Here is a 27,484-nt window from a genome sequence, read left to right on the forward strand (position 1 = left end):
ACACACACACACACACACACACACACACACACACACACACACACACACACACACACACACACACACACACTCAGGCCCTCTGAGCAGGATGGGGGAACCCTGGAGGTGCCTGCTGGTCCTGATCCTCCTGACATGCTCAGCCTTCAGCCACAGCGCCATCAACCCCTTCTCAGGGCAGCAGACCCCTCCGGACCCTTGCTATGACGACCAAGGCGCAGCCCGCCGCTGTATCCCCGAGTTTATCAACGCTGCCTTTGGCAAGGAGGTGATGGTGTCCAGCGTCTGCGGCCGGCCTGCATCCCGGTCCTGCAGCGTTGTGGAGCGGAGCGACGATCGGCCATCTGTGCGCTCGTGCCAAATCTGTGACGCCGCGGACCCTCGCCGTGCCCACCCAGCTTCCTACCTCACTGACCTCAACTCAGCGCACAACCTCACCTGCTGGCAGTCGGAGAATCTGAACACCTCGCCACACAACGTGACTCTCACCCTTTCACTGGGTAAAAAGTTTGAGATCACCTATGTCAGCCTGCAGTTCTGTTCACCTCGACCCGAGTCCCTGGCCATTTACAAGAGCATGGACTACGGCAAGACCTGGATGCCCTACCAGTTCTACTCCTCGCAGTGCCGTCGTTTGTACAATCGGCCAAACAAAGCGTCCATTACCAAGCAGAACGAGCAGGAGGCTTTATGCACAGATGGCCACACCGACCTCTACCCGCTGTCTGGAGGACTCATCGCGTTCAGCACTCTGGACGGACGGCCTTCTGGCAAAGACTTTGACAACAGCCCCGTCCTCCAGGACTGGGTGACTGTCACCGACATCCGCGTGGTCTTCAGCCGGCCCCAGCTTCCCCGGGAGCAGGGACTGGGGGCTGCGAGCAACAGCGACGACCCCATGGCGGTGACATCGTCGCTGCCAACTTATTTCTATGCAGTGGGAGACTTCCAGGTGGGCGGGAGGTGTAAATGCAACGGACACGGCTCCCGCTGTCTGAAAGACAAGGAAGGGAAACTGGTGTGTGACTGCAAGCACAACACAGAGGGCCCTGAATGTGACCGCTGCAAGCCCTTTCACTACGACCGGCCGTGGCAGAGGGCCAATGCTCGCGAGGCCAATGAGTGTCTGGGTAAGCCTTTCTCACCATTTGTCATTCTTTATATGCTTTTTAACATGTTTCAGTTGTTCTGCTGTGGGACATACTGCAGATTGCTTTTTGACTGAAATCATTACAGATCATTTATGAGAACTTACATTTGGTGCAAGAGGTGTTCTGGGAAGCGTTTTCTTTTTTACATTAGAAGTAAAATTACATTATTTATTTTTTATAAATTAAATGCTGATACTTAGTAATAGTAAATAAAGTCTGCAAAAAGGATGAAGCTGGGCTAGGTTAAACAAACACAGGAATTTCACCAAACCAAGTCCTTTTTTAAATGTACGTCCTTAACTTAAAACGACATAACAACATTTAAAACCATGATGTTTTACTAAACCTAACCAGAGAGTTTTATGGACAAAATCTACAGCAAACAAGTCATTTGATGGTGTTATGTGTTTGAGTGTGGAGACAGGGTTGTTCGTAAAGGATATAATTTAGCTGTGTTTAATTCAGTGTGAAAAATGTAATGTGTTGAAACCCGCTCTTTCTGCAGCTGCTCCATTTTTAGTTCAAAGCGTTTATGAAAATTAGGACACTTTTAAAAAATCCATGTTGTTCGGCGTTATGACCTTTTCACCACCCACTCAGGATATGACAGCAATGATTTAACTGTGATGACCTGTGTTTGACTGTCACAGCGGTAATTAAGAGAGCTGCCAGAGCATACCGGATAGGTTTGTGTTTGTGCAGGTGAGGAGTTCTGGTAGCACATAGTGGTTGAACTTATAAATGTGGGCACCGTGTCCGAAAACATGAGCCAAACCTGTTCCTTGCATTTCCCATCAGTCCTTTCTATGTGCCGCCCCTCTACAGGGAAAAAAACAACCCTACTTGTAACAAAATTCATGTTTTCTGGACTTGTCTCTTTTTCACGAGCAAGTCTAAACAGTGGATGACAACAGCTCGAGTAATTGGCGCAGCGCTACGGCTAAGTCTTCCAAGAATGTTTTTTGGCAGTGTTTGCCTGTACCTCAAGACATGCTCTGTAAAACCCATCCAGACGTGCTCTGAAAGCTTGCCAAGTAAACATTATAGCAATTTCTGTGGCAATTTTTGTTAATGTAAATGGGTTATATTTATATTGGATTAGGCTTTTATGTGATATTTAGAACATATATTAATTTCATGGCTGTACAAAGATTTAAGACTCATGCCATGTTAGCTATGTGTTTTCCCCCCTCACTCTGGAAAACGTTCTCAAACATGTGGCTGTTTCTTTGGTGGTCATTTTAACAGCATTACTCTTAGTATAAATAGAAATAGGTGGGAACTCATTCAAGTCAATTTTGTTTGTCATAAAAATGTGTGAGCGTAGAAAAATGAAACCGTATTAGCACCCACAGTGCCCATTTGAACCTTTCCCCATAATGACATGAAATTACAGCCAGAGAAAAAAAACCAGGAGCAACACATTGAAAAGCAGTGTATATTTTTCTAACATGTTATAATTGCCCGGTGAGCTGGCCTGAGATCATATTTAGCGTTGAACAGTGCCAGATCTGTTTAAACGGGACAGAGAGTGACAGAGCCAGAGCAGCATTTGGGCCTTTTTAGCACCATAAACCTCCTACTCCAACACTACCTTACTTTGGCTTTTACACCCTCACTTTTTCTTCTCCAAGATACAGGCACACACGTTACACACCTCGCCCCTTCTACAACAATATCCTGTGAATCCCTTAGTGTTTTCTCGCTTAAACTTTTGCACACGCCTTCTTTTAAATGGCCCGTAGTTGTTTCCGAAATGTTACACCCGCTTCCCGTAGGGCTCTTCTCAGCGGGTTTGATATGTCACTTCCATCCATGACTACTGGACTAAACAGCCCCGCTGCACAGGCCAACTCTGATGACCTAATCTATTGTTGATACAGGGCAGTTAAAGCCTATTGCAATTTGCACGCTATACCTGATCATACATCCGGACACGCCAAAAAGTATGTCCCAGACGTCCATAATTTCATGTTCCTAAAGCCTCTTTACAGCTTAGTCCGGTAGAACTGGCTCCAACATATCCTCTGAGTAGCCTTTAAAAGGCCTCTCCAATGTATATTTAAACCCATTCTTAAAATGCGCCCCCGCCCCTTGTTGATTTTTCTCTGCATGCTTTTCTTCCTGACGCGGTGCACAAAAGGGCGGTGGGCTACAGTGCGAGCCACTGTGGCCGCGACGTGTAAGTATTTAGCCCGGGCAAGTGTGTAAGAGTGGCATGTTACAGAGCCAAGGAGTCCCTTAGGTGTCACCAGAGCCTGCATGAGGCCTGCCGGGTGTTTGGGTTGGAGTTAGGGTCTGAGGGGGGCAGGCTGAGGTCACCATCCTTTGCGAGGTGATGACAAGGTTAAGCTGACGGGGGAGATGGTTTGTGGATAATGAGGAATTCAGAGCAGAGCCAAATCAATAGTTGTTGCACACTGAATCTGTCAGTCCTTGGGAAATCGAGTGCCTGGTTACCTATTTCACAACAGTATTGTTAAGATGCTTTCAAAGATGTTGCCATGCTTTGCTCTCACTCGTAGCCGTCCCGACTTAAATCTTCCCCCAGCAGGACAAGAACACTGTCTCTAACAGGGTGGTTTGATTGTTCGCCAGTCTTACTAAATGTTTGACATGCACCGCACCAAGATTACTGTCTGTGCTCTTGGCAAGCTTGTGTACTGTCTGCAGACACAAGCCATGCACACACATGCCCCATCTGCCTCCTCCCTCGCTATGAATCCTGCCTCAAGACATGGGTTTACAAATCCCTGCTCTAGTAGTCAGAGAGGGCAGCCTCGTAAAGGAGCGTGCCTGTTTGTATTGAGGGAGACATGATGGAAAAAGCTGTGATTTATCTGCCCACAGGACAGAATCAGGAAACAGATGGATAAAAGCTATTTGGTTACTGGTTGTGATGGAGTATTGGCTTTTCTGCTGGCATGGTCGATGCCGTTATGTAAATACCTTTATGTTGACTTAAACATGCGAGACGCTGTATGATGCCATAATAGAGCCTGCCAGAGTCACTGTAGAAGATGAAGAGGCCTCTCGTGGAGTCAACGACAATGTGACATCCTGAGTAGATGATAATTTATGGCGGTGTAGGAGCGCTCTGCTTTTGGCTGTGTCTGCAGCCATATTGGTCCCGTTTGGCTGCAGCACCTTTTTATTTTCTCCAGCCCTTCCTTTCCCTCATTTTGGACTGCAGGAAGTCCAGAGTCCTGCTTTGGGACGCTAAGAGTCCAGGGCCAGACATCATCCATCCCTAATGGACCCTTTAAGCAGGTCTGCTCCCAGTGTTGCGCCAGGCACACTGTTATGCATTCATAGCATTAAACACAGAGGTCACATGAAGGCTGTTTGAAAAGACTTTTTGCTTGATTTGCCAGAAATGCAGGTGACCTGCGGTTAGTAGCAGATCCGGGTGTTCCTGCTCTGCTTCAGCGTCTGGGTGTGGGGTTGTTGAATATTTGTAATACTAGGCTTTGACAAATTGAGTCCAGTGGGAAATTAGTGATATTATATTCTGCACAAGAAGCTTCCTTTCAAATGAAATTAATCAACTAAATAAGTATTCACTGCAGACTCTCATTATACATCATGTCATCACCTGAAGGAAATTCCCACAAATTAGTTATTACTTGGGCTGAGCTTTTTCTTGGAAAACTATTAGGGGGAATTCGACAGATGTGTTTCTTAGGGAGCAGAGTACATCGAGTAGAGGTGTGTGTGTGTCAGAGGAAGAGGCCAGAAACACATGGCTCAGAGTAAGCCCTCAGATCTGCACAGATCAGTGGAAACTCCAAAGACCACAGAAGAACAAACTCACTTTTTTCTCTTTTAGTTTCCCTTCCCGACAAGAGGAAGATGTTTTTCTTTTTTATATGCTGATTTCAAAATAGGCTTTTCCCCCCTCCAGAGGTAAGACCGTTGATCCAGTCACCTAGACACTTTTTATGCCCGGTGATCAAGAAATTACCTCACTCTCAAACACACCACACATTAAACAATTGTGGGTTTACATGATATTGGATAACACCATCAACTCCCTGTTTCTTAAACTTGTGTGCTCTTTTTCTTGCAACATTATTTTGCTTGCTCAAAGTCAGATGTAACTCTGAGAGTCCTGCAGCCTGAAATTGTCCTCAATGGTCGGCTGCAATGTAGCTGTCCGTGCCTGGAGGGCAACATGATATGAAGTCAGTGAGATGCCCAATATAGACGGGTAGGGATGAAAAAAGCCAGAGCTGCCTCGATATTACTACATGTATGTGCCATGTTCCTACTTTCGCTAATTGACTTAAAGACCGGCTCCCCCCCCTCCCTCCCTTCCCTCCTCTGACGCTGGAGGCTAACAAGGAACCGACACTTCAATTACTTACAGCGCGACACACAAATGAGCAAGAGATGTTTGTGTGTAGGTGGGGGAGCTGGGAGCTGGGTGCTGAGCGAAAGAAAGTCATTTTGAAAAAGAAACCTCCTGTGCGTTCAAATAATTACACAGGCTAGGAATGTTGTTCTAAAATCAACAGCCCTATGAAATGATGCCTCTGGGGTGGTTAGCGTGAGACGCAGAGGCTACAAACATGAGGCGTGTGAGTTTTGTTTTGGTGGTGTGTGTGTGTGTGTGAAGCAAGAGTAACCTCCATCTGAATGAGACAACAGGATTTCGTTTGATTGGTTTGTCCCATAGCTTTGCTCTTTGCTTGTATTCCCTCTGTCAGTATTGCAACTCTGGTCCTCGGCCAACCCACAAGAGAAGGGATTGATGCTTTTCTCGTTCCATCAAGGCACCCATAAAGGCTCTCTGGCAAACAGGGAACATGGTGAAACAAACGTTAAGGACAGCAAAGTGTCAAATAACAACATTAACGTCAGCCGGGTTTAAACTCTGGATTTTTCGGATATGCTCTGAGGCCAAGTGTGTGCAATAGTGTGTGCATGTGCATCTTTAGTGCATGTGTGAGAGCCACATGTACTATTCTAGTGTGATGTAGCGTTTCATCCCCGTGCCAAAGCAAACCGGTGGAGCTGCAGCGTGCCCACCCTGCTCTCCAGGCCCCCATCGACTCTCCCCACAGATGGTAGCAATCACCTCCGCCGGCGCTCTCTTCCCCTCCATCCTGGTGTAACTGACTCTTGTCAAAGATTAACTCTCTGCGTGTTCCCCTCTCTTCTACCGCTTCTTTTATTTCATATGTATTTTTTGCTGATATAAGCTCTTTACTCTTCTCTCATTGAATCCCCTCTGTTTGGGTAACAGTTTGCCTCTATTTATGCCGCTGAAGTTGGGTTAAAATATGTGGTTTTTGGCTGTGGTGTTGCTGGTGGCAGCAGGATTCGGAGGGGATTGAGAGAAAATGTTTTTAACAATGAGTATGCTATAATCGCTCAGCTCACTTGGTCCGACTGTGGCTGACATATTTGACATCATATGAATGGTCTGCATTGATGCATATGAAATAGATATTGTCTGTTATCGTATGTCTTCATAGAATGAATAAGAGCAAAAGTGATTTTTTTCACTGACAGCATTAGGTCGAACGATGCTATGTCACTTAACATCACCTCCATAGCGAATCAAGCATACTATCTTTTATCTCACCCTCATCAAATAAGTGTGTTGCCTAAACCTAACAAAGTAGTTTCAGTCTTCAGAAAACATTTGTTGGACGAAAACTTGTCGGCTAAAAAAATATCATTAAAACTGATAGTAATCTCATTTCAAATTGAATGGTGGTTGTTGCAATGGATTTTGTCAGCCATCAATCTTCAGGCCAGGACTCATCTGCTTTCCTTGCTGCGTCTCAACCAAAACTAAAAACCATTATGTTTTCCCTCAGCATCTCCACTATCATCTCTGGCTGCATTGGTGAATGTCCACAGTAGGCTCCATCTGTCACTTTCTATTTCTAAACCAGCCCAGGCATGGCATGGCATGCATCCCCCTGACTGGACCTCATGGTTGTGAATGCCAAGAGTCATGTCAAAAGTACATCTGTTTTTACCTCGGTTTTTACTGATGATTTGATTGCACAGCAGACGTCTACTCCTGCGCTCAGGACTTCAGGATGTTGCCGGTGGGAAACAAAATAAAAGCAACCGAGACAGACAGAGAGTGAAGGAAAAGGCGGGACACAGATAACAATGTTTAGATGTGGGGAAGTGAAGTAGACCAGGGAGAGGGAGTAGAGCTAAGGACTCAACTCTCCGCTGACAACAGGCCCCCCAACATGGCAACCCTCCAGCCTAATCTTGTTCAAATCTCTCCCCGCCTGATGCCATCCAGAGAGAGAGGAAGGGGAGACAGAGGAAAGGATGGACAAGAGAAAGAAAAGAGGGAGAGGCAACCAGTGAGAGTATTTGGGACGGTGTCTCATGAAAGTAAGAGCAGCGAGGAAGGGAAGCTTAGGGGAGGGGTGGGAGAGGAATTAAGGGGACTCTCAGTTCAAAAGGGCTCCCAAGAGCCGGCTCTTAAGCCCATGGCGCGAGGCTAACCGCAGAAACCAGCGGAGGGGGGGGGCTGGGCTGAGACGTGGTGTCAGAGCCAGAGGAGAACGATATGGCTGTGTGGAGGAGATGGAAAGAGCAAGTGGCTTTGTTTCAGAGAGGGAGAAGCTACTTTAACACAGCAGGACTAGTTTCCTGTTAGTCTTCAGCTCGGAGCTCTTGAATCTTGGTCCACAGCTCATTAGAGTCCACTCTCTGCGGTGTTTACATCCGTGTAAGTCTCACTTCTGTTCGACTTTTTTTCAGCATTTGTCACTTGATCCATTTCATTTTGCGAGCGGTTACTAACCCTTGAAGCAGTGTCTCTGGTGTGTGTGTTGGTGTGTGTGTGTGTGTGTGTTTGCCCACACTGTACACTGCCTTGGCTCTAATGAGGAGCTAATTAACCGGGTGTTCCCCCCGGTGCCCTGAGCAGGTGGCTGGAGCAGCCAGGCGTAACTCAGCCCAAACACACACACACACACCGGCACACACACTTACACACACTTACACACACACACATCATGGCAGGATCCCATATAGCAGAGTCTGTTTGGCCAGCCGGAGAAGGAACCCAAGGGGGCTGCAGCAGGTCTGCACTACAGGCCTGGGCCAAGAGGGGAGAGGTGATGGTGGGAGAGCAGTCCTCCAATTTTCAAGGACCAATTTTAGCCATGGGATTTGGGTTTTGCACAGGCTTCCAAAATCAATTGGCTGTGCTTACTGGCTTGGCTTTGGTGAAGCCGAAGGGAAAATAAGGTTAGATTTATCCCTGAAATATGAAGAGGACGAGTGAGGCGAGGCCCTCCACAAACACACTTGATGAGCATGAGTCTCAGTCTTTACGGGCCAACTTGTCACAGCACACATGCCACACCAGACCAAGAGCTTGTTCAGAGCATTATTACTGTACGTGTTGAGGCACCTGTAATAAAGGCTGAAATGTAACAGTTATTTGTTCTTCTGCCAGTCGACCTGAAATATACCTATTTGTGCATGTGTTTAAAAAAGTAAGCTCAACTTAGATCACAAACTGAAGATATTGGATAAAAACAAAACATTTACTCTTTTGGCACGATTCATTGTGATGACAAAGTGGTGCAACTATTCTCCACTAATATTTTCCTAGGGGCTTTTTACTCCTTTGCCTCGATTCTTCTCTTTGTTGGAGCATCTCTCTGTTCGCCAAGCTCGTAGCTTGTGTTTGTTGTTTGATTTCCACGACAACACGAGGAACCAGATTTTCGCATCCTTGAATTGGACACTGACCCATAGAGGAGCCACGCTTCACTGGAGGATCTCAGTTTCTTTGCTGACTTTCCACCACCGACAGAAAGCAGAACAACAAAAAAGTGTCTGCTTTTTCCTTCTGACAGATATGAGTTAGTGAGGGATTTTTGCGTAGCACGTAGCGCTGCTGCGGTGGAGAGGGACGGCAGGTTGGGGAGAAAGTGGGGTCTCAGAGAGAGTGTGTGTGTGTGTGTGTGTGTGTGTGTGTGTGTGTGTGTGTGTGTGTGTGTGTGTGTGTGTGTGTGTGTGTGTGTGTGTGTGAGACACTTCAAAACAAACCCATAAACATTCCAGGATCCTTGGGCAGCTGCAGCTCCAAGCTGAAGTGAAGTCCACAAAGCATGAAAACCATACAAACATACAAACACCTAATTGAATGCTTTTTGCCTGATTGTTTTTTCAAAGCAATTACCTTTTTGGACTTCAATTTCATTCACCTTTTTTCCAATGAACTACCATTCCCTCCTTCTCCGTCACAACTGTCACAAAAGGTGTTAAAGCCATCACTGCCACACATGCTAAATCATTCAATTGGAGCTTTCTTTACATTCTCCACGCTTCCACATATCCTCTCCTACTTCAGACTGTGTCGGCCGATCTTGTTGCACAGCTGTGAGTCGAGAAGATGCCATCAGAGGTACCGTCGGTGCTCCAGCCGGGGAAAGAATGTGATCCGTGGCTTTCATGTGCTGCTACAAGGTGTTAATGGTCACAAGTGCTCACAGCTGTGTGTGTGTTTGAGACGCTTGATCATAATCACAGTCCCCCACCTTGTTCTCCCCACCAACAGCCCAGACACTCACCGGAGCGGGTGTGTTTTTTGTCACATTGCCTTTAGAAGAAGTCCGACAGGCTGTTTAGTTCACACAGATAATCATGAATTTGGTGGTTTTATTAAAGCTTAAACACGGACCATATCACTTAAGATAAAAAAAAAGCTTTGTGCAACTTGCAAGCTGCCCTCTGTATCTCCTTTGGACAATTCCCCAAGGTCAAAGGTCAATCCACATCTTGAGCCTACGAGATCTTGAGAGCGCACCAGAGCAGCAGCAGTGTCTCTACACAAACAGCGCTGCCTCAATATTGATCCATCGAGAAGCAGCATTTCATTAACTGCAGAATTCCATACAAATTGGGCCGCGTAATAACCAGATGGAATTGGGAAACAGTCTGGGAATGTGCTCCCCCTTTTTTTCCAGGGTCTGCGACCAGGGAAAACTGGGCCTCTTTCCCAATCTGGTGCCAGGCTTCCCCTTCAGTTTGGATGGAGGTGCATAGCCTTCACTGCTCACAAATCACATGTATCCTATCCAAGTCATTGTCCTTATCTGAAAGAGCCACGACTGTCATTACACGTGATATTTGATCATCTAGAGGAGCTCATTTAACATTATACACATCATTGAGCTCAGTGTAACTGCTGCACTGACCTTGGCTGCAGCAGCAGTGTCAGCTAGGGATGATGAGACTTTAAAATGATGTGTTCACTTATATTTGTTGCATTTTCACACATGCTCCAAACTCACACACGGAAAGGAGACAGAAAAGTATCCAAAGGATGTCAGAATTTAAAATATGTCAATGATTTTTGATTAGTCTGGCAATTATTTAAGTTTAACGAGATATATTAAACTGAGAAAAGCAGTAAATCTTCATTTTTGTGAGGCTTAACCAACTTTCCCGAACCTTTTTGCATTCAAAATTACTTTAAAGAAATTTAATTTTAATTACTTTTACTTTATATTCTCAAAACCTATCATTGCTGCTCTTGTTTTCTCAGTTTTAGATTCATTTCTGTCTTTTCACTAGTCACTGTAATGCACGCAAAGCCACTCGCATTAAGAGCCTCCTATTACTTCAGACAGTCTGTCTTCACTTATTCTCCATTATTGTGTTTTTATTCTCTTCAAAACATCCATTGTTTCTGCATTTTTCCACAATCCGTTCCCACCAGAATAATTAATATCACCTTCTGTTGTGATGCCCTAATAATCCTTGTTTGCCATAACTGTTGACATTTCTAGTCAAACATCTCTGCTGTTGTTTACTTCTTCCTAATTTATCTGCGGATCACTTTGAACCGGAGCTTAGCCTCGTCTTTGAAGCCAAGTCTTCATGTCTCAGGTCTGACTCTGATTTAGCAGCAGAGGGTATGGATCAAACTCTGTTACACCAACAAGAAGGCAAGGCTTCTCATTATGCTGCTCAAATGCAAACCCCACATGTAGAGGACTGTCGGAGCTGGTGAACGAGGCCTAATGTGGAGGAAATAATGGAAAGACTGGTGAAGTGAAAAGACATAAAGGAATCAGCTGGATTTCAAGTGGAACTGCGAGGAACTTTGAAAAGATATTACCTCACTTCTTATGGCCCATATATTGCAACTCGCCTCATTTAGAAGACAGCTAGCTCTGGCCCACTTCTTTATCTGAGAACTTCTAGCTTTTAATAGATCTTAGGAGCCTTTACCCATCAGTGATTCATGAAATTGATGTCTCTCTTTGCAGTGATTAATACCTAATGGACGGAGAAAAGCTGAATTCATTAATTATGAAATGGAGAAAATGAGCTCTGCAAATATCACTTTTGATTGATGAGCTCTTGAATAGCAGCCAAGCACACAGCCGCAGTGTGGATTATAAAACACTCGCTGTTACTGGAAAGTCTCCGCCAGCTCTCTTGGTGATATACACGGAAGTGAGCACAAGTTAAACTGCAATGCACGCTCCATGGGAACATTTCCTCTAACTTTGAAGATACTTTTACCCACGTTTGCTGATGTTATCACATTACTGACAGCATTCTTCTTCCCTCTGCAGCGTGCAACTGCAACCTCCACGCTCGGCGCTGTCGGTTCAACATGGAGCTGTACAAGCTGTCGGGGAGGAAGAGCGGCGGGGTCTGCATGAACTGCCGCCACAACACCGCAGGCCGCCACTGCCACTACTGCAAGGAGGGCTTCTACAGAGACATGGCCCGACCCATCACCCACCGACGGGCCTGCAAAGGTAAAGTCCAACAAAAAACTGTTGTAGAATGCATACTAGTTAAAGGTCCCCTATTTTACTGTTTTTCATTCAGGTCTCAGATATATACAAAACATGTGTCTGAAGCGTTTGGTTCGAAACACCAAGGTGACACTCCCAACGCCCCTCTGCGAGATATTTGGTTAAAAAGAACACAATGGTGCTCTAGGAGGATATGCTGGTGATAAGGAGGGGGGGGGGTTACCTTGGTTGGTGATTGGCTAATGGTTACACAAGCCATCAAATCGTTATGACATCATAAAGTGGCCAAAATCTGATCAGCTCATTTTCAGATAGGTTTTTATATAAATGGATCAGGGCAAAAAGTGAGTGAAAATTTGTTCCCGAAACGTTCAGAATCGGTTTACACAGAGGGGACACATGTTTAGTTTAGTTTATTTATTTTTTTCGAGCGTGTAAAACCAAAGAAAATACAAATGAAACAAAAGATGATACATACAGTACATGATACAGTACTATACAAATGAATGCAATAACAAAACGAAATATTTAATTAATAATTGAATAATCTGTAGTATCATACAAGGGGTCGGAAGAAGTTTACACTTATTTAATCCGACCCCTTCTCCCTTTCTTTTTTTTCTTTTTTTTTTTACATCTTAATATATGTTAACATACAATATCAATGTATACTTATAATCTTGAATAATTTATATAATCATTCATATAATATATACAGGCAAGTTAGACGAATGGTCTCTATATATTTATAATATATACATATGTACATACACAAATTCATACAAACACAAATTTATAAATAGAATACAAATTCATAAATAGAATACAAATCAAAACATTTAATTGTATATAATTACTTGTCTTTTATTCTTGGAGGAAACCTTATTAATTGTTAAGAAAGAGTCCAAAAGCAGAGGATGACATCTATAATGAATTTCAGTTATTGCTAGGTTAGTAAGGTATACGGTAATAGTAAGGTTTTAGCAAAGAAAAATGCACGCGTTTGGGAAGCAGGAACCAAACAACTATGCAAAGAGACCTGGATTATCGCATCAATTGTGTTAGGTTTGTCAATGTTCGAGTTTAAGTAGTTTTGCTGTTAAACTCGCCCATTTAATACATTATCTAAAATGTTCTCTGTTTTTGGAGGCAAATGTATAAACACAGCTTTATTCCCAAATTCCAGGTAACATGGTGTAATTAAATAATGTGATCATTTTAGGGGTAAAATATTTCTTTAATACTTTGAGTTTATTTGTCTGTAATAGATATTTTACAAGTTGGTTTCCATGATATTTTCCTTGGTGCTAATAGCTTCACATTTTTCTACACATAATTTGTTAATCAAGCAGCAACAAAGTCTATTTTCTCTTCCACTTTCTGTTTATAAGGTTTGCGTGGCACTCCTTTCTTGCTCTATTCATACATGGTGCTGATCAGTGCTTATACAAAACTTAATACCCAGTTCTTCTTCTGCTGTCAGAAACCAAAAACACAAGAATGTTTCTGGGAAAGAATTACCAACCCTATGTTTATAACTACTAATGGAAAAGTTCTCATGAACAAGAATCACTTTTCTGTTGTATCCATCAGTAATCGAGTGGCAGAAATGAACGGTTATTTATATGAAAATGTCACGGATTATTAATTTAAGGTCAGTTTGACTTTTCTTTTGGCTCAATGCTGTGCTAAATGTTTAGAAAAAGCTCAAACAAAAGCTGATTGAGACGTTCTAACCCCGCTAATACTTCTGTAATCACGTCTGAAAAGTTATGATTAGAGACACGCACTTTTAATAAGAAATATCAGCATGTCTAGCTTGCCAAACAAAAGCAAAGAGAAACAAATGTATGATTTGCCCAAAGCCTTTCTGGCTGTCACATAACATGTTTCTCTCCACCACACACACCACATAATGTAATCACTTGACCAAGGCATTTCTCTTGGACACATATCTTTTACCACTTTATTATTTCACATTTTCAGTGAATATCTTTTAGGCTGATATTTTACTGGAAGCCTTACTGGACTCATTGCTAAAATAACACCACTTCCCTTACTTGTTGGAAGAACCAGATAATAAAAAAATTGCATCAGACAGAGCTGCCAACGCTCATAGCCGTGAAGATCTTTTGGTTAAAATGTCATGCCGAAAATCTCCCCTGGCCGCCGCTCAGTTTTCCTTCTGCAGCCGACCCAAGCTGAAACCAAACACCAGGAGGTTAGAAATGGCACGATATCACGGCACACTTGCCCATGTTAGTTGCGCTAAGATGTCGAGCCATACATCATATAATGGCAATACTTCACAGCGACTTGGTCACATTCCTTAAAACTGAAGTAATTCGACCTGCTGCTGCACCAAAGCGCTGACAGAAGGAGATCTGACAGGAGATCAGTCCTGAGATGTGTGTCCACGTGTGCAAATTGTTTCCTCATCTTCCATTTCCTGCAATATCTTGCTGTGTGAAGTTCTCTCTCACACACACACACACACACACACACACACACCACACACACACCCACCACACACAAACCCCCCTGACAGTGCAATTTGTCCTTATCAAAGCTCACGATCAGGTGGTAAACAGTTTATCTCCCCCCCTCTCAAAGGCCCCAGATGTGACGGAAATGAAAGTTAACGTCCGAAAAGCCTCCGCTGAGCGTCTGGCTCCATGATTGATCGGAGCAATTCCACAGCCTTCTAGGAGCTGTCATTTTGCTTCAAATCAGGCCTTGTTCACTTATTTGATCTCCATCTCCCGTGATTTTATATAACCGCCATCTTCTCTTCCTCCAGAACTCCAATTTATCTCACCATGACTCACTAGGAGCCTTCAAACCTTTGTCTTTTTCTTTTACCGCAGAGTCCCTGATGTGTGCCCTCCTCCGTGTTTTAGGGTCAAGAAAGAGGTCAGAGGTGCGGTGCGGCTGAGCAATAAAGTACAGGTGTTTTTCTAAAAGGCGAGACAGGAGTGGGGGCCGCGCAGGCTCTGAGATGACAAACAGGCCGTGTCTGTTTCTAATGAGACGTGTTCTGTGGACGGGTGTCTATACACACTCAGTGGAGTATATGAGGAGGTGTAACTGCCTCCATCACCACCCACACACAGAAAGCTGCAGGGTGCCAGCTCTCCCGTTCAAATGCCCAGGAACCAGCCTCTCCACGGGCCCTTTACAGTGTCACGAGCATTAGCAGTCAGCAAAATGAAAGAAACATGGCAATCCCCACATGGCCTGGCTGCAGTATATGAGCTCCTCAAAAGTACAAGGTTTTTATGTGGGTCCAAGCCGTACAGCTGTTATCCGTTTGACCACAAGGAGCATTGGTAAAAGGCATTAAAAAAACGAGGCCAAGGTCCATTTGAAGCAGCACGGGCCAACATAAACCACATTGGCAGTTTGTCATATTATGTCGAATATCTTTTTAAAGCAGGGCATGAGGATCTACTGTAGAAAACACTGCGAACAGAAAGTGTTACACAACCTAACCTTAGGGTCATTTTAGGTTAGGAATATGGTACCTGGCCTATAGCAGCATAAACATTTTTCTTTTTGCCCATAAAATGCACAATTTTGAAATTTGTATTTTCACAGTTAAAAAGCCACGAAACATATCTTACTGATACAAATATCCAACAAAGGGCACCAATAACACCCCTATTGGAATGTGCAATGCTACTGTCAATAACAGCAGACAAAAAGCAGTCCTCAACAGTGCTTTATCCCATATGCACGCACAGGCACAGAGCAACGCAAATCAGTTAAACTGAGCCTGTCAAAGGACTACAAATCCCTACGCACTGCCTGTCACGTCTAGCAGTCGCAAAGGCTTGAAAAGTCATCAACCTCTGAGGACGCTTTTTACTGCTTCTAAACTGGCCCGAGCCCCTGCACATAAAAACTTCAGAAAAGCAGTTCAAGGAGGAGATCTGGGGGGTGGAGATTGACACCAGCACCCCCGTCCTCATCCTGCCTCTTACAGCCCGTTCAGATCTGGCACTTGCTGGCTGTTTACAGAACAATGTGCACGGACAATAAACAACGATGTCTTAACAGCCTATGATTGTTTAGACGGCAAGTGAGAACTCCTAACATTACTCACATCTTGTTCGTAGTCAGAGGATTGAGTTGATAGCTTGTGCTGTTCCTCATCATGTCTCTGCAGGCATGACAGACCGACTACAGACTTCTATCAGATGAAATAACGGGGGGGTTAGTCCCACATGGGCTTTGGACAAATTATTTAACAGAAAAGGAGAGGGGAACAAACTACAGGAATGACAGATTAGTAGTTCATCAAATGCCAGAAAATTGATATGTTTATCAGTGTTTCCAAGAGAAGTAAAGAAACCAGAAAGTATTCACACTTAGTAAGCTCAAATCTGTTAACACAATGTACTCTGAGATTAGTACCTGTTAACAGCTCTTGTGGATGAGATTATGTGGTTGACACAGAGCATCAGACACACAGCAGGGGGACTCTTGTTGATTTGACCTCTGACATCCTGCCATATGCAGATGTGTATTCCCTTTAAGTCAGACAGGAACTCTTACCAAGTGCCATCAAAGCTTGACTTTCCTAAAAGCTTGAGTTTTGCACGGACGCTGAAGCATCAGATTTACGTCTCTGTGCACAGCTTCAAACGGAGCGCAGGCACTCTGACACCTGTGGACCGCTTGGCCTTGCCGGAAAAAAGGCAAACGTGTTTCTGAAGATCTGAACCGCCGTTAATCCCCTTCCCACCCCGCAGCCAGACACACACGATCACTCCTGGGTCAGTTTCAGCCATTTAAACCCTCCCTTTGCCCAGTCAACAGGTGGTAGGGTCTTTAGCCTCTCCTCTGTTGTAGCAGCGAAAAATGTTCCGGCACAAATAAACACATTCACAGTTCCATCCAGTGGTGGGAAGAAAAAGCGTGACATGTTAGCAGCTGCCTTCCTCTGGCAAGCCCTGTAACAAACTGTTGGGTTACAGGGTTTTTCCCCAAAGTGTAATTTTGGCCTTTCTTGTCTTTTTCTTGATACGTTTGGACAATTAAAGCTATCGTGTTACGTTTGAGTCACTCTCTTCATTCATTTTGCACTAGCCTGCGCCTGTTTTCCAAACACTCACATTGCAAACAAGGCAGAATGTTCCCCTTTAATTTCCTGCTTTGTTTTATTTCTGGCAGCACGTCGGTAGATAAGATATGAGAGGATACCTTTCTGTACTCGGACTTGTTTTGTTTTGCACAGAAAGTGTCACATTCGAAGTGAAACTAATCAGTCACACCCCTGCAGACCACTCAGCGAGATGTAAAAGTCTTACATTTGTTTTGATATGTCACTGATGTGTTTGTCTGGCTGGACTGCTGTGAAATGTTAAGTATGCGTTTATTACTCAAAGAACAAATGTGTGTTTTATTTAGTGGAGTCGGAGTAGACACAGTTTGGTTAGAGTCACTGTTGTTTACGCTGCTCAGCACACCAGAGGCTCTGTTTGGACTACACTGACACGCTGTCTCTATCCCCGTTCCTCTCAGATCCTCCACTTCACATTTCACTCTCCAATGTGTTGCTTCATCCCATCTATCATCTAGTAAAGCTCTCTTAGGCTTCACCAACACGCCAGCTCTTTTATTTAACACCTCTTTAAATAAAAAAAACCTCACCTTGCTCAAGGGGAATTTAATAAATTGGCCAGAACCAGCAAAAGTCATAAAATGAGAGGTGACCGGAGCATTTTTTGTTGCTGTTGGCTTTCGCTGGGCATCGACTGAACTTTTGGGAAGTGATGAACGGCAGCATGTGTCACCTGGCGGAACCAGACAGCGGTTAGGGAGCGGAAATGAGCAGAGAGGAGAGAGGAGGGCACAGTGATCTCCTCTCAGTCTCCTGACAATTTCAAACACGCTTTTTTTTTAATGAATTTCTGTTTTCGCATAAACAAACAAATGTTCACAGTTTCAAGGAACCCAAAGCATCGAAGCAGACGCTGAAGCCCTGAACCAAACATTTAGCCATACCGCTTATCTGTTGTCTGCTGCAAAATCAATAGACAACATTTAAAGCAATGCTTCAAACACCGGTCATAAAAGTGAGTCATTTTCCGTGGGCGCAGCCGGCAAGACGTGCAACCAGACCACCGGCCAGTGCCCCTGCAAGGACGGCGTCACCGGCATCACCTGCAACCGCTGCGCCAAGGGCTACCAGCAGAGCCGCTCGCCTGTGGCCCCCTGCATCAGTGAGTGACTCACACACACGCACACGCACATGCACACGCACACACACATACTGCATTCAGCTTCATCATTTAGTCATCCTGGCAGTGAGTCAATGCATAAAACTGCAAAACACTGGCACACCCCTTTTTAAAGAACATAACAGAAGAGGCATAATGGATTGTTACAAAAGAGTAGAGAAATACGCACAAAGCAGAACATACTCAAAGCAGTAAGATTACAGATCATAATTGAAAGCACACGTCCCTGTAGCCGAAAGTCATTCTGGCTTCATGAAAGGCACACCCAACCCACACAATCCCTGTATATACAGTACACTGTGGGTTAGCATAGCCACTGAAATGCTCTAATGTCATTTAGAGCAGCCCAAAACATGTGTGCAACGGGCCTAGAGACAAAGTCAGATCTGTGTGGAGAGCTGGTAGTGTGAGAACTCATGAGTTGGTCATTGCTGTTTCACTTGCTGTCGATGATATAGTGTGTATAGTTTGCATGTCAACTACATCAGCTTTTTAATTTCCTGTGACAAACGCGAATGTGTGCGTGTGGGGGTTATGAAATTTGCCAGTGGCCCGGCACATGCGGGCATGTGTAATCGAGGGCAACTTTCCACCACACTGTGTGCCAGGCGGTACGGGCACAGGCTGCACACACTCACAAGAAAAAGCTCCACCAAAGCAAAGCGCCGCACCAATCTCCGCCACACTGTGCCACATGCTGCCGTGCTGCTTCTCTCACATGCCGCTCCAGAGCAGATGGCGGACGGGCGAGAAGACGAAAACAACTGTGGTCATGCATGGCAGACCCCACTCAGCTGAGTGCCACTGAACCATCCCAGTGAGAACAAGAAGAATTGTGTATGTGCGTTTTAAGTACATGCGCACATTTGAATCCATTACGAATAGAGTTAATGACAACTGTGTGTGTCAATATGGCGTCACGGTGGGCAATCTTACTTCCTTTGAGGCTCCCGGACCCCAAGACAGAAGACAAGCCCATTAAGCAGCCAATTAGTATGATGGCAGCAACCCTCATCTGAATGATCCTTTCATCATCTGTCTGTCTTCACAAGATGTGGCCATGGGGGCACGCGGACTCAAAGTGGCTTCTAGCAGCTGCGCCTGCCTTCACAAAGCTCTGTGCCCTTGTTTGTTTTTGTTGGCGGGGTGTCCATAATTTCAGCGAGACAACTGCTGCTTTTCCCTCAAAACAGCTTTCCAACAAACCCCCCCCTCCTCCTGCCAACACACTCCCACTCGCTTGGTTCAAACCTTCAACCTCCAAATCCAATCAAAAGCAGATCCTCTGGGTGGACGCTAAGCCGGCGTTCCAGTAACTCTGTTTACGGTAAAAGCAGAGGGCCCGTTGTTAGCATTAGCATTTGTATTGGAAAGTTGCATACGATTAAAATTGAAGTCCTGGAGGAATTCCACAAGGCACTTCTGAGAGGAGCCAGCGGGCACAGCGAGGGCGGGCTGCATCTGTCTCAAGACGATCCAACCAAAATTGCCCCCTTGCCATCCGTCCATCTGTCTTGTATGGAGATTACATAGCTGTGTTAACCCCACATCTGTTAGGGGAGGACGAGACTAATCTAGTGCAGCCACCTTTCTATTTCAACCTCAAAGAATCAACCCCTGCCTCAGATGTGTGCCGACTTTGAATGGATTGACTTCTCCAAACTGGATTACTGGGAGAATTTGTGATGCATCCTCTGAGTTTGGCTCTTAAACTTACATTTGCTCCTCTGATCTCCATTAGTTCTTCCACTTTCTCAGGATTTTCAAACATATTCTTTAAAAATGACATGTGGAATGCATGGTTTATTTAAGCCTGTTTTCCCTCTCACCACCAATAAGTATCCCCGTCAGTCTGCCAGTGTTTATCTGGCATGTCTATCTGCACTGTCCCGTGTGTTTTCATGCATGTAGTTGTCACAATACAAACCTACTGTATGACAACCTCGGTATTTAGTCCTGTTGACCTTGGTGAACTCATACACCTTTTACTTCTTCTCAACACTATTTCTCCCTATTTTGTGGGCTTATTGTATTTCTTTCATGCCAACACTTCGGAGCAACTTGTTAATGATTTCAGTTTGACTTCTTTAATCACACATGCACTTTAAAGCAGGCATTGAGCAGAATCTAAACGACCCTACTTGAAAGGCATGAATGTACATTTAAGCAGCAAAATAACTTTGTGTTTCTTTTGTGTGTGTGTTTCAGAAATCCCGGTGGTCAACCCCACAGTTGTGGTGAGCAGCACAGAGGAACCAGCAGGTTAGTATTCGCTCTCTGCACCTCGCCCATGTGCACCACTGCTTTATGAGAGGAACAAAAACATCTTTTTTTTATATTTCTGGAACCGAGTTTTAAGGTGTGGAATAAATATTAATGAAGGGTGGTCTCTGCTTTTGAAGTTCGGCAAAGAGAACGAGTGCACTGGGACCTGCAGACTTTTTCCATTGTCTTAAAATCCTGTGTCCTTGGCACAGTTTCCCCCAAAACCGCTAACCTCAAGTTAGTGGAGCCTCGCTGTGCTCTCTCTGTAACTGCAGCTAAAAGCCAAGGCCGCTAGATAGGCAGCAGAGGTGATTAGTTAAAGTTTAGCTGGGAGATATATTGGAAGGGTGCTGGGAATTTGAGTCTCTCCCTTGAACTATTTGCGCTCCGGTCAATTACCCTGCCCTTATTTTTCCTTCTGTGGCTGTTTGATTTGAAGGGTGGTGTTGATTTGGAAATGTTGATTCATTAGTGAGATAATAAAATATATCATCACTCAGGCTGTAGACAAACACAACACACACACACACACACACACACACACACACACACACACACACACACACTTTACAGCATCAGCATGTAATTTTATTATTCTTGTATCCTCTCTCTTCTCAAAAGTTTATTTTGTCAGTAGATCTCTGCTCATAACACTCTTAACTTCCTACATTTCATATACAGTTTGAGTTATAGGGTAATGAGGTCTATAATGGCTGATACAAACTTAAATTTACTGGAAAATATTGAAGTTGAATGGCAAACTTGGTCACAGTCGCTGCACATTACATAGGCCTATATATAAAGAGAAAACCCTATTAAATTGATATATACTGAACACTAGTTGGACAGTCCAGAAAATATGCCTATTTTACTACTGCCAAGAGTTGAATGTGAGTATTTTTACCCTTCTCATGTGCATAAATAAATATAATAAATTGGCTTGTTTAAATGAGCTGAATCAGTTAAACACAAAGACTGGAAACAGGAAAAACCCAGGAGGAGAACCTTGATAGGCGAGCAGTTACAGCACATGCAATACAACTACAGCGTTTAATAATACTATATTTCAATAATAACTTTTTATATAATATTTTCAGATTTTTTTTTATCAGCGTCAACCCTACGAACTTATACCATTTTGATGGTAATAGGCCTAGTACAATGTGACCTCACAAAATGCATTTTTGGCCATAACTGAAGAATTGACATGCTAAAAATGACTATTTTACCTACACATCTAATAGGACAGATTATGAAGCGATAACACACATCAATGTAAGCTGCACTACTGTGTGTCAGAGGCATACTGTGAGGAAGTAATTCTAGTTTTTTATTTTAGACTTCTCACATTCTGTTTCCGCTCATTGTTTGGGCCTTTGAACTTTTTCAGAAAAACATACACATTCTTTTCTTGTGTGTACTTCTTCCCTGGGAAAATGTTTCAGGGTCCTGAAACACAAGAGTTCTTGATCACCAATTCACCTCAGGTGCCACCAAACACCCCGGAGCATTTCCCCCAATCCTTGTCCAAACCCAAGGCCCCAAAAAAGTTTTTGTGTTAGGGGCGGTGGGTGCAATTTGTCCTTGTCATGGCACAGTGAGAGGGGCTGAAGGGAACGAGGGCATCGAGAGCCCCACAGCCAATAGTGAGTGTTTTCAGTGGGCCGGTCTTCTGGGTCAGCGGGCGATTCACCGAGTGCTTTTCCAGGTGAACAGCCAGCAGTAAGTGGCTCTTCATTCACGGGAAAACACACACTGTCTCCCAGCCACTGATACCTTCAGGCAAGCCACTGTATAACATTGGCGGTGCACTAATGAAATCCATGCACAACTCATACAAATGCATGCCTGTCACAGTTGCATGCACACTTACATGATAATGATCTGCACATGAAACCACACGCTCACTTATAATGAAAAAGACCCTAAGCATGCTATGATATTTAACATCATCTATTTAAAGTATGTGAGCATCACAAATCCATCCACACCTACACCTCTGAACCCGTCCACTCTACACCTCCAATCATCGTTTTTTTTTTTTAAAGCCACCCTGTTTCGGAGTTATTGGAAGCTGCCATCTGCTCTCTCTTTCTCCCTTTCCTTCCTTGTCTCTCCTCTCTCTCTGGCTAATAAAATCTCCAGCACTCTGATATACAGCCAAGCCTCCTGGACATTTTTATGGGCTCCTTGGTCCCCTGTTTCTTTCTCCTGCTGCACTCCTTCCATTGCTCCATCCGTCCTTCCCCCCCCAGAAAATGAACGATGAAACACCCCGACTCTCATGCAACCCCAAAAATGTAATTCCTCTTTCTCACGGCTGCTTTTTTTTTCTAATTGGGGCATTTCACTTTAAGCTATTTTATTTGGTTTGCTTTGGGAAGCAACATGACTGAATGGTTTTCCTCTTGAAGGCAATGAGCGGCCTGACCGCAGATACCAGTCCAGCATGTGGTTTTTCAGTTGTATGCCCCCACATTCCCAGCCAGCAGAATGGTCAGGTTTTTTGTACCCCTTAATCTGACAAAAACCATGTTGACTATCTTGGCAATTGTGTTAATATTTGTGTGTCCTCCTCATAGTTTTGCAATTGAAATAAGTGGGTCTAATGTTCTACGGTTCATAAAACCTAATGTCATGTGCAGTAGAGCCTGGCTAATGATTAAAAGGGTCCATTTATTTTTCTTGTCACATCTCCAGTAGCAGTAGTTACCATGAGCACAATTTAAAAACACTTGTTATTGATTCTAACAATAACATCTGCTTTTTAAAGTTCATTAAGTTTGGCCTGTCTTATTAGTTCTGCATGCTCTTTGCTTTAAGCTCATGGAAAATGCATTTCGAGATCACAGAGAAGCAAAGCTTGACGATGACAAAATTAATATTTCAAGATTGCTTGAAAAAAACATGGGAAAAGATGCATGCATATGATCTTTCCAACTAAACCTTTCTCCAACTTTCTTGGTCTAAAGGAAAGGTTGTCATTTGTTATTCAGGTAGAAAGTAAACTTCGGCCAACTTGTAAAATAATGTGAAGTAGTAGCTTCCTGACCTTGGCTTGCCTGAAAAATCTGAGCGTTACTGTTTCCACTGCAGTTTCCATATTCACGTGACGGTTTAAAGAAGTTTCAACCTCAAAAAGATGCTTGACAACCAAACCAAGGCTGTTTTAAGACAGTCAAGAAAAAGATCGGAGATAGTTCCCTGAGCCAAGAGGTCTATTTTAACTGTCACGATGGTAATTACAACACCTCATCACGGCGGCTCCTCCCTGATTGGTCAGTGGAGGTCATCTGTCCGGTGTGTGGTCTCTGTCGTCACGCTGGCAGCCAAGGTCTATTCACATGCATCCAACCATGACCTCCCTCCACCACGCTCTGTCTTTTCTCAGACCCCCGAAAACCTGTCAAACCGAACACTTTACTACTCTGGTGTGTTTCTCAACTTGTGTCCCGGCACCGGCTGCTGCAGCAGTTTGATGTGTGATTCGTCAGAAGTTTTATTTTAGCACACAACAACCAAATCAAGCTCAACAATATCCAACCTTTAGCCCTGTCAGTGAATATATATTATTGTGAGGGCAAGTGGGGATATAAGCGTGCTCGAGTCAAGTAGACATTTAATCCAAAAAGTAGCTTTTTTACATCCGGTGCAAATGATTTTGTGTTTTCATAGTAATAATGCATTCTAAGTTTCTTACTATGTTAACTGTGTACAGAATGCCACTGTACATTTTCAATGCATTTGCGGAACTGTTTATTGTTCTACAATAAATCTAACAGCTGGCCAAAAAAGTTCAGTTCAGAAAATATTGCTTGTGACTCAAATTTTAGACTCAAGGAGATTAAGGCTACGGTTGCATATAATATAATACTGTGCAGAATTTTACGGAATGACAAAGTACTGTAATAAGTGTAATGGTAATATAACAATGGTATGAAATACAGCAATTACTATATCCTTTTTGTTAAAATACTGTTAATTTGACAATAATCTTCTTACAGTGCACATAATGTGTTTATTTCACAAACTTGGCATGTGTCCATGTGAAAGCCACCTGGTGATTTGTTTTGTTATAACTATCGTTTCTTGGTGGTTTCACAGCACGTAACAGTTTACAGTGTTTTTTCAAACTAACTTTACACATGTGCTGATGCTGCTACAAAAGCATCACATAATGCTTTTTGACAGCCAACCTTATGACAACGATTCCAATTTCAAGTGTGTAAGTGTCCCATTATGTGTGTAATTTGAGTGTCAGTAAGTATTCTTACAGCCTGCTAGAGTAAATATGTTTTGTCCTTGTCTTTTTTCAGATTGTGAGTCGTATTGTAAACCAGTGAAGGGCAACCTGAAGATCAACATGAAGAAATATTGCAAAAAGGATTATGGTAAGAACATGTAATTTAACACAGCTTCATAATCAAGAGACATACTGTGTTGGGACTGTTGACCTGAGGGTGTCTTTTATGAATGTGTCCTCAGCGGTGCAGGTGAACGTGCTGGACATGGAGACGGTCGGGGACTGGGCCAAGTTCTCAGTTAACCTGGTGTCTGTGTACAAGAGCCGCGGGGAGCCCCTGAAGCGAGGCGACAACATCCTGTGGGTCCACATGAAGGACCTGGCCTGCAAGTGTCCCAAGATCCAGATGAGCAAACGGTTCTTGGTGATGGGCGGCAGCGACGGCGGGACGGGCACAGGGACGGGTCCCGGGGTCGGGCCCGGGGGCGGGGCCACCAGTCCAGGGGGGGAGCGCATTGGCCTAATGGCTGATAAGAACAGCCTGGTGATCCAGTGGAGGGACGTTTGGACGAGACGCCTGAGGAAGTTCCAGCGCAAAGAGAAGAAGGGGAAGTGCAGCAAAGCGTGATGGGACAGAAGTGTTCATCCCTACCTCCATCACCCACCTTCATGAACCCTTACCCAGCAACTCTGTCTCCTCCCCCGTCTCCCATCATCACGGGAACACTGCACATTAGAAAGACTGCATGTACCCTTCCTGTTTTTAAGGACCACGTTTTGTGTATATTGTATAATTATTTTCCTTTTTATTTTTCAAGGTTTGTCTTTGTTGTGTCTTTGTTTTGTCTAATTGGTTTGCCTTCAAAAGGGACCATTAAAAAGGGTATGAAGTGTAGACAAAAACAGACGCTATTCCCTCCCTCGACGACGACAGCGACACTCGTCCCCCGACGACGACCCTCTGACCCTCAGCCTCCGCTTCCTGTCAAGACCCGACTGTCTCCTGCCACTTTGTTTGACGTATGAAAATACCACATTTCACACTCTGAGGATTTTATCCAACAGTGTTTGTCACTGACTGATCTCAGCAACAAAACAGGCTGCATATCCTCAGCTTGGCCTCCTCACGTTTCATTGTTGGAACAACTCGGATCACTTCGAGCTGGATCACCTGACAACCTTCCAACGTTTTGCTGTTAAAATGTTAGACCTACTTGCTAAAGGTCTCTTCAGTAACTTCTACAGACTGTAACTATGAAACTGTTGTCCCGCGAGGAACCAAGGGCTCCCTTTGCAGGGACGTTTTCCCACAGCAAACCTCAGTCGCACCACCACTGCTGCTGCAACCATACAGCCCTCACAGAACGAACTGCTCGTGTAGGCTCTTGTATCTGCAAGTATTCAACGCCACAGCTCATAGTAGAGTTTATATTCTTCGTGTGGCTACTTGTATCTCATCCATCCATATCACAGCCATATCCTTGTTTGAGATATATCCTTTTGTTTCATTTAAGCAGAACAAACCCTGTTTGCATGTGTGAGTCACATTCCAGGCCTCCGGGGCTGTGCCTCTTCACCACTAGTCCTTCTCATGAGTGGTTTATAAAGTCATGCATCACCATCATGACTCATGGCTTGTCACATTTTTCTGGAAGAAAGATTAAGCGGTGTGGACAAATGGCTGGAATTTCAGAACAATCCCAATATTTCCAAGGAGACTTTTTCTTTGCTTTATGGATAATGTCTTCTGCTCGGTAGTGGCCTTCCAGATGTTGTTGTGTAACCATTGTCATTTATTTGTATTTAAATGTCTGAACATTTGGACTGGCAGGCTCTTGTTTGCCGAAATAAGAGATTGAAACGAGAGTTCCTTTTCATGCAGTAAAAAGAAAACAAAGTTGGATAAACAACATAATCGTGTTTTTCTCTAGTGTATTTTGACAAAATGAATGAGGCTGGAAAGGTTTTAGTGCTCACTGATTGTATTATGACATGTGAGGATCATATTTCATTCCTCATGTGCTTTGTTATGTTTGCATGTTTGTGGTTTTTGCTGGTCCATCAAAACCTTACAGTGAGCCGAGCAAGAACTAAACTAAAAATGAGCATCCAAAGGAAAACTTCCCAAGTCATCTTCCCCCCACTTGCCTACCCTTACACAGTCCCTGTCATCCTTTGCCAAATAAGCGTAGTCAGCTTTTAAATTCAATTAAGAGGCTATAGATGTCAGGACCAACGAAAACCACAGAGAGACCGTCTGAAATAGAGTACAAGATAAACACCGTTTTGAGGGGCACATCAAGCTAGCGTAGCAGTGAGTGTGCGGACAGGCCTGTCATGCTAGCGAGTGGTTACGCTCCTCTGGCTGCGGCCGTATGTTTGGTTTGTGATTCTTCCAAAAGTGTCTCTTCCCTGGGTCAGCCCCAAACTTTTTATTTGCTGTACCGCGCTGTAGCTCTTGTTTTCACGTCTTCCGAGAATGTATGTCAAACTGTGAAGAACACGCTCACTCGGTCTGATTGTGAAGTGTTTATTAAATGTATGTTACCAAGAATGTGGACGCCATGACAGTCAATGCTATTATACACTTTGAACGGGATGTTGCTCAAGGATTGTGGATCTTTATGCTTATCTGTCTGTTTTTATAATGACACATTTCGTCTAATCCAAAAACAAAACCCTTAACCAAAATGAATTATCACCCACGGTGATTGTGTGGTGTGACAAAAAAGCAAAGAACACAAAAAGACAAAAGGTTTGGTAACACTTATCTAAAAACATTATATCCACACTTGCAATGTGTTATATGTT

The 27,484-nt window shown here is 44.0% G+C and overlaps 1 protein-coding gene across 1 annotated transcript; it reads left to right on the plus strand.

The window, feature by feature from the left end:
- On the plus strand, positions 1-26,927 carry ntn2 (netrin 2). The gene is made up of 7 exons (XM_010786414.1): positions 1-1,127; positions 11,732-11,920; positions 14,821-14,833; positions 18,002-18,147; positions 20,374-20,427; positions 24,747-24,821; positions 24,916-26,927. Exons 1-7 carry the CDS (start codon positions 89-91, stop codon positions 25,299-25,301), a joined length of 1,902 nt encoding a protein of 633 aa, XP_010784716.1. The 5' UTR covers positions 1-88; the 3' UTR covers positions 25,302-26,927.
- Positions 26,928-27,484: the final 557 nt, after the last annotated feature.

Source organism: Notothenia coriiceps, unplaced genomic scaffold (genome assembly GCF_000735185.1).
Source record: "Notothenia coriiceps isolate Sejong01 unplaced genomic scaffold, NC01 NC01_scaffold00029158, whole genome shotgun sequence".
Classification (NCBI taxonomy): domain Eukaryota; kingdom Metazoa; phylum Chordata; class Actinopteri; order Perciformes; family Nototheniidae; genus Notothenia; species Notothenia coriiceps.